The 8,116-nt window shown below is 37.1% G+C and overlaps 1 protein-coding gene across 1 annotated transcript in view; it reads left to right on the top strand.

The window, feature by feature from the left end:
* poln (polymerase (DNA directed) nu) overlaps nucleotides 1–8,116 on the top strand; it is a 69,589-nt gene that overhangs the window by 59,032 nt on the left and 2,441 nt on the right. Inside the window, exons 22-23 of the mRNA XM_061710173.1 lie at nucleotides 1,744–1,875; nucleotides 7,489–7,599. Of these exons, the coding sequence (XP_061566157.1) occupies nucleotides 1,744–1,875; nucleotides 7,489–7,599 (243 nt within the window). The remainder of the gene's footprint in view (nucleotides 1–1,743; nucleotides 1,876–7,488; nucleotides 7,600–8,116) is intronic.

The raw sequence follows: 8,116 nt of genomic DNA, 5'->3' as shown, positions 1-8,116 counted from the left end.
ATTAAACTATGTTGTTTTGCTATGCCTTTGTTTGGTCTATATTAAGGTCTGCTTTTTTTCTTTTCCTGTCTAAATCCATATTTTGTGATTTTATTGTCCATTTTGTTTGTGTATGAAATCTGATATACAAATAAACTCTACTGGTCTTTTGTCAAAAATCAATACCCTTCACATCTTTTTCTAAAGTCCCCTTGGGTGTTGCAGAATTCCTTCAAGCAGATGTTGATCATTTTTCAAGAAGCAAAGATGTGCAGTATGAAATAAGATGTTAAGAGTACACAAACTTCATCTACGTTTCAATAAATAAAATACAATGTGCTTTTGTTGATAACATACAATTAAAATTTCCCATGTGATTATTGAAATCACCCATTAAAAGTTCACTGTGCTGCTGAAAAAAGTAAACAAACTGATAGAATAATTACTCCAATGAATGCCAATCAAAGTGAGTAGTTTGTACATCTGGAGTCTAATTAATGAAATGAGTTTGGAGGTGTGGTTTAGAGATTTGACTTGAGCTGATTTTAAAAAGTCCACATTTTAAGTTTGCTGTTAATAAGGAGCGTCGAAAGTTGATCTGCCTAAGGATGGAAAAGGTTACAAAGAAATCTGAAAGAGAACCTACAAGTAACATCTAAAGACCTGATGACATCACTGGGACTGGAAAAGATTTCTGTTCATGAATCTACCAAATATAAGTAATCAAACAGGCAAAGTGTTAATGACAGAAGCTGCTACTCTCCAAAGATCTACTGCGTGACTGACAGTTGCCAAGGACCACCTTGATAATCTGCACCGCTACTGGGAAAATGTTTCATGGACTGTTGATGCAAAGGGTTGAATTGTTTGGGGGGAAAACTCAACACGATGTACGTTACAAAAAGGGCACAGCTGCCCAACGTCCAAACATCCCCCCAACTATGAGGTATGATGGAAGGAGCATCGTGATTTGGACTTGCTGCGCTGCCTCAGGGCCTGCGCGACTTTCCATCGTCAAGAGGAAACTTAATTTCTAAGTTAACAAATATGTCCTACAGAAGAACATGAGAGTGGCTGTCCAGCAGCTGAATCCAGGTGTGGGTGATGCAGCAGGACAATGACACCGAACTTTGGAGTAAATCCCACTCAGAATGACTTCAGAACGGAAATATCGGCCTTTTGGAGATCCTAGATCCTAATGCTGTAGCGATGCTCTATAATAACTTATAAACCCCAAGTGATCGCTTACTTTTTCCTCCAGCGCTCTGAAAGTGTAATATGTGTAATTCTTCAAACATAAGTGGACATTTGGTTTTCTCATAACAGGTTTATTCGCAGCTCAAGCTTCAAATTTCCCTGTGAAAACTAATGACAAAGAATTAATCAAAAATAAAGTTAACTTCATCCATGTGAATTAACATTTTACCAAAGTAAAACAGAAAATATCTTGGCTGCAAACTGCAACAGAGTCTTTAGAAGTTCTTTCATTATAAATTTAAGCCCTTAAAAACTGCCATATGTTCAATAAAGAGACAAACTGTTAGAATTATCTGTATTTTCATCTAACGTTTTTCTATTATTGTGACTTAGATGGATATCATATCGTATTGTACAGCAAATTAATGCAGAAAATCTATTGCATACTTTATTTGCATACTTCTCCCTGCCACTGAGTTTCATAATTATGATAATAAAATAAAAAATCCAATACACTTATATGAGGGATAATGTTTGACATACGTCACTCCATGTCCTTGACTGCAGGTCGTGAACGTCTGTCAGGGATCTTGGGGGTGAGTGCAGAGCAGGCAAGCCGATTCCAGGACACCTTCCTCCAGACCTACAGAGCCATCCAGACCTTCATCCAGAGAACCATCCAGCAGAGCCACAAACGAGGTCTGCACACATTTCCTCCGTTTCCCTAAACATTTCTAAATATCTGCTCAATCAGATCGCTTTTACAAGATGAAAGTTAATCAGACGTACTTTGTTAAACCCAAGGGGAAGTAGGTTAAAATAAAAGATTAACTTTTAATTAGTAGTTAGCAATATGTCCCTGGAAATATCACAAAAATACTGTAGTGTGCATATGTCTAAGTAAAAGCCTGACATTTTGACATTAACTATGCACCTTGATGGGTTTTATTTTTATTTTTTTGTCCACACAAGCACCCACATCTCTTTGGATTTATGTGTTTGCTTGAAGATGTAGAAGATGTGCTTGCACTGGCAGGAATGAGACAAACTGCCATGGGTCAATACTTGAAGGGGGCGGATGGGAGGGAGTATAGCAGGGCGGTGATGGTTCAGACAGGACAAGACTCTATTTATATTCTGACTGAAGTGCCAACACAGCACACCTGAGACTTGGAACATGCTCACACGAAATAGTGTAAATTCTGCACTATAACCTTTACTGTACACAGTGGACCGGCAGCAGAATGACATCAGAATGCACCAAACGACTTCCTCCAACCTTCACTGAGAATCCGAAGGACCTGAAACCCTCTCAACTTTATCTTATACGCTCTGTATTGGTTCCCATAATAAAAACTCAAGCTAGTCAAACATTGATTCATTAAAAAACTGAGAAAGATATAGTTTTATCATAGTGTCGCTTCAGTTACTTTCACGCCAGCTGCATCAGCAAACACCTGATCTGCACTGACATCACCCACAGCAACATTATCCCTGGAGACACACCCCACTTCCTGTTCATCGCCATCTCCTTTCTCTGGAGACAGTTTCTTAATCGAACTGTTGAAATAATGCTGCTCACGGGTCACAGAGGCCTGCTCGACCTCAGAGCCAGAGAGCGATGATGCACCACATAGTCAGATTTAGCTCAGCTCGTAGTGATGCTCCCGTCAGAAACCGTGCTGGGGTGTGTCTGCCCCTTTTACTGGCTGTCTCAGGCGCTGCACTGTGACTCAGTCAGCAAGGATTAATATGCGCTATGGCGTCTTGTCCACCCTGCACCAAGTTTATAGTTGGTGTCTGATGGAGCGATATTTTTGTGCAGAAGAACGGTTTCTGGCAGGGAAGGAAGGGGTGAGGTGAATAGTGCAAGCTCAGCTATTGTCATATTTGTTGAAAATATATTGAAAAGGGAAATGTAAAGGTGAGGGCCAGCGTCACCGTCGGGTTGCAAAGGCAGAGGGAAGAGAATAGATGACAGAATGTGTGTAGTCATAGAGTAATAGAGGAAACTGGCAGAATAATGACAAAAACAGGAATAATTTGATAGTTTGTCAAACAACTGCACTTCTTTGAACAGTTCACACTATTTGACACCCACTGCCTTTAATGTAAAGAGATGAAAGCACCGCTTTGGGTAAACCTCTACTATTGTTCTTTATATAACACACATGTCAGAGAGGATGAACACTGCCCCATCCCTTTTAAGAATGTCTGAGACAAAAATGAAAACAAATGATTGTCTTTCTTTCTTTCACTGCAGCACAAACCCATTTTGGTACTGATGCACCGTTAAAATGTTCTTGTGTAAGTGAAATTTGATACTGTGATGTATCTTGAGACTCATACCGACAGCAAAGCCTATCAGTTATCAAAATGAAGATTTTTTTTCATTTAATTTTGCCTGCTTATTTTAGCCTTTAGATTCCCGCAAAAGCAGATAAAATAAATGTATTTACATTTGAGCATTTCATGAGACAAAACCCCAAAGTCTTCAGCAGACACATTTTATAGATTGTGTACATCACAGGAGGCAATTTCAAATTATTTTATAGAGAAAGTTTTTACCAGTAAACAATACAGCTTATTTTGTTGTTTTTGAGTCTTTTCAAGACAAAAGGAAAACAATATTATACCAATAATGCACATCAAGACAGCAGAAACACAACAAAAAATATACAGACGATGAAGGGTTGCCAATCAATTTCAAACCTTAAAAACAATCAATATCGTAACATATATCCTAAAAGGTCATGTTGTCTAGTTAAGTGTAAAAAATCAGCATTTTACATAAAGAAATTAGGATTAAAACCCACATATCGAGAATTACAGTAGTCTAATGACGTGGTTATAAATCAATGTATGATGATTTCAGAACCATGAAAAGATAAATATATTTTTGGCCAACAGTCTTAACTGGGAGAAGCAGTTTCATTTGTTTATTTTGTTGTTGTTTTGAACTGATCTGTTTAATTTAAATGTCACCCAAGTTTTGTCAGCACAGTACTCCAGCTGATCAAAAAGCAATTGTACTGTTGACAATTGTTTCTTATAACTTAAGTTTAAAATGTACCTTGCTCTTGTTTTTCAAGTCCATGCTTCACCATAAATTCTTTTTGCTTTTGCTTTAAATGAAAAGAAAAGTCAGTCAGAAGTTTCTCCTGTTCTGCATCCCTGGTTTGCTGCATAGAACAATCATAGGTTTCATTCAAACAGATATTTCTAAATCTTAAATGGTCTATTGTACTTCTGTAAAACCATAGTAAAAAGTTCCCCATCAAATTTGGTGCCTATTTATCCAAGCAATGAATCATAAAACAGCCTGAAAATGAAAAGAGTTGCCCTCCGAAGCACCATGCCGCCATTTGTGGAGAGAAAACAGGCCCACGAGGTGTAAAAAAAAAAAACACTAATTTCCCTACCTGTCAGTTGTTAGAAACACGTTTTGTATTTCCTGTGTTATTACTGACACAATGAACGTGGCAGGCCACAGTCGTTGGGGCCCATAACAAATATCACATTCCTGCCGTAAAGGTCACACGGATGTGTCACAGGTCAACTCACAAAGAGCACAACGTTTGTATTTGTTACTCTCTGTTGTACTCTCATTTCTTATGCATTAATGCTTGTGTTCATGATTGTGTGTTCTGGGAAGAGGGTCATTCAGGTTTCATGCCCTGCCTGGATTAACTCATAGTAAGGGATACATGAGGGATTAAGCTGTAAAGCCCGCTCCATTGTCCGCAGGGTGGAATGTACTAGTCATCCTTGTGTGTGTGTGTGTGTGTGTGTGTGTGTGTGTGTGTTTTGCAAATCTGCATATGATAGTGTGTGCTTGTGTGCTATGTATCACATAACTGGACATGCTTGTTTTAACATTCTTTGTGTTTTTGTTACCCTTACTGGTCATGTGATTATCTCTTTGCTTTTGTATGTGAATAGTTGAAATACCAGAGTTTGGTGTTTGCACGTCGCACGCATGTGTGAGGGTATGTGTGTGTCACTCTAAGTGAGCTTTTACCGTAATCGTCAGTACTGTTTTGCCAGCAAACAGTTTTTCATGAAACTGTTATCCTGGAATCAAACTCTCCGGTTTGTTCAGCGGGATGTGGATGACCCAAAGTGAAACGTCTCCGTGGAGACGCTGATGCCTCAGGCAATAAAAAGGCTTTCTTTCACAAAATTGTTCTTTAAGTCGTTTTTATGGCTGACTCTTGCTTTGGTGTTTTGTTTTCTTTTTTAAAGAACAAAAGCCATGTAAAACATGTGGGTTTTGCTGGAATAATCAGCGCTTTTATTTAATTGTGTCTGAACAAACTCAAATCATGAAATAAAAACCAATTCAGATGTTCAGCCTTCTGTTTTCCTTGTAAATGACTGACTTTTCCCTGCTGTATATCAGCATTAAGAAAAGGAAGTGTGTCTTGAAGATGTTGATGCAACATCTGTGTAGCTTTAGGTATAAAGGTAAAACTCATATGTTGTACAAGCTCATAATAAGTTTAGTAGAACTCAAAAAACACTTACAAATCTCTTTGTGCTTATCTGCCTTTAACTGGTAAAAGTACACTTAGATTATAAACAGCATAGTTATGAATATTGATGAATCTCTTGTAAAACTGACGGTTCAGTAACTAATGCGTCCCCATATCAGTTTAACTGACCAAGACACTGTATTTTACTATGTGGATATAGGAATGGGCGATGGGCGAATGGGCGAAACCGTAAAAAAAATTCCCCACGGTAAGAATTTGTCATCTCGCGGTAAAAGCGATAAATTCCTGTTAGTGATGTTTTTGTGTAAAGCTGATTTATGGTTCTGCGTTAAATCCACGCACAACGTATGTGAAGGAAGGAAGGAAGGAAGGAAGGAAGGAAGGAAGGAAGGAAGGAAGGAAGGAAGGAAGGAAGGAAGGAAGGAAGGAAGGAAGGAAGGAAGGAAGGAAGGAAGGAAGGAAGGAAGGAAGGAAATGAGCCAGAAAGAAAGAAAGAAATGAGCCTGAAAGAAAGAAAGAAATGAGCCTGAAAGAAAGAAAGAAAGAAAGAAATGAGCCTGAAAGAAAGAAAGAAAGAAATGAGCCTGAAAGAAAGAAAGAAAGAAAGAAAGAAAGAAAGAAAGAAAGAAAGAAAGAAAGAAATGAGCTTGAAAGAAAGAAAGAAAGAAAGAAAGAAAGAAAGAAAGAAATGAGCCTGAATGAAAGAAAGAAAGAAAGAAAGAAAGAAAGAAAGAAAGAAAGAAAGAAAGAAAGAAATGAGCCTGAAAGAAAGAAAGAAAGAAAGAAAGAAATGAGCCTGAAAGAAAGAAAGAAATGAGCCTGAAAGAAAGAAAGAAAGAAAGAAATGAGCCTGAAAGAAAGAAAGAAAGAAAGAAAGAAATGAGCCTGAAAGAAAGAAAGAAAGAAATGAGCCTGAAAGAAAGAAAGAAAGAAAGAAAGAAAGAAAGAAAGAAATGAGCCTGAAAGAAAGAAAGAAAGAAATGAGCTTGAAAGAAAGAAAGAAAGAAATGAGCTTGAAAGAAAGAAAGAAAGAAAGAAAGAAAGAAAGAAAGAAAGAAAGAAAGAAAGAAAGAAAGAAAGAAATGAGCCTGAATGAAAGAAAGAAAGAAAGAAAGAAAGAAATGAGCCTGAATGAAAGAAAGAAAGAAAGAAATGAGCCTGAATGAAAGAAAGAAAGAAAGAAAGAAAGAAAGAAAGAAAGAAAGAAAGAAAGAAAGAAAGAAAGAAAGAAAGAAAGAAAGAAAGAAAGAAAGAAAGAAAGAAAGAAAGAAAGAAAGAAAGAAAGAAAGAAATGAGCCTGAAAGAAAGAAAGAAAGAAAGAAATGAGCCTGAAAGAAAGAAAGAAATGAGCTTGAAAGAAAGAAAGAAAGAAAGAAAGAAAGAAAGAAAGAAAGAAAGAAAGAAAGAAAGAAAGAAATGAGCCTGAAAGAAAGAAAGAAAGAAAGAAATGAGCCTGAAAGAAAGAAAGAAATGAGCTTGAAAGAAAGAAAGAAAGAAAGAAAGAAAGAAAGAAAGAAAGAAAGAAAGAAAGAAAGAAAGAAAGAAAAATTCCCATTGATTACGTTTAGTAGCATTTAGTATTCTTTTAGAGCAGTGTTTTGGGGGCTCCAAAGACTGAATGTGGTGATAGATTTATAGTTAAAAAGATGGAGTTGAATTGGGTTTTTTTTTATTGTCATTTTTATCGTTATCGGGATAAATGCCAGAATTTATCGTGATACATTTTTTAGTCAATACCGCCCATCCCTATGTGGATATATAGTGTGCTCATAATAATGACTGGTGGCGTCATAAATATCTTGTATCTTTTGTCTAGGCTATGTGCTTTCTGTCATGGGTCGTCGCCGAAACCTCCCCAACATCAACTCCACAGACTGGGGCGTCCGAATGCAGTCTGAGAGGCAGGCCGTCAACTTTGTTGTGCAGGGTACGGTCACTTTTGAATGCCTTTACGGTTATTTATTTCACTTCCACTATCACTATATATGTGTATGTATATAGTATTTATACATCAAACACATATACATATATGTTTATGTAATGAAACCAAATAGGAATATTATTAAATCATAAATGAAGAATTGTAAAATCTTATTTAAAAGCTAAATTAAAAAGTCTCGAGTCACCTTTTAAAATAATCCAGACTTCCAGCGGTTCTGTCCAAACGTGGAGCGTAATAGTAGAAGGAGGCTTCACCGTGTGTTTTTGTTTTTACTCTATGAACAGTTAAAAATGTTCCACCACAACACCAGAAGTTTTGTAAACTAGTAAATGGATCTTAAAATGAATATTGAAGGCGACAGGTAGCCAGCAAAGAGTTTTAAAATTGTTATAATATGTGCTCTCTTTCTTGTTTTAGTCAAACATGCTGCAGTCGCAGGGTTTCTCCAAAGGTTGCCATGTAGCTCAGAACCCATTCTGAGTTAAAAGAATCCATGTTTTGG

The sequence above is a fragment of the Cololabis saira genome, chromosome 20 (assembly GCF_033807715.1).
Source record: "Cololabis saira isolate AMF1-May2022 chromosome 20, fColSai1.1, whole genome shotgun sequence".
Taxonomy (NCBI): Eukaryota; Metazoa; Chordata; class Actinopteri; order Beloniformes; family Belonidae; genus Cololabis; species Cololabis saira.
The sequence above is the reverse complement of the archived record's forward strand: the minus strand, read 5'-3'. Positions and strand labels throughout refer to the sequence as shown.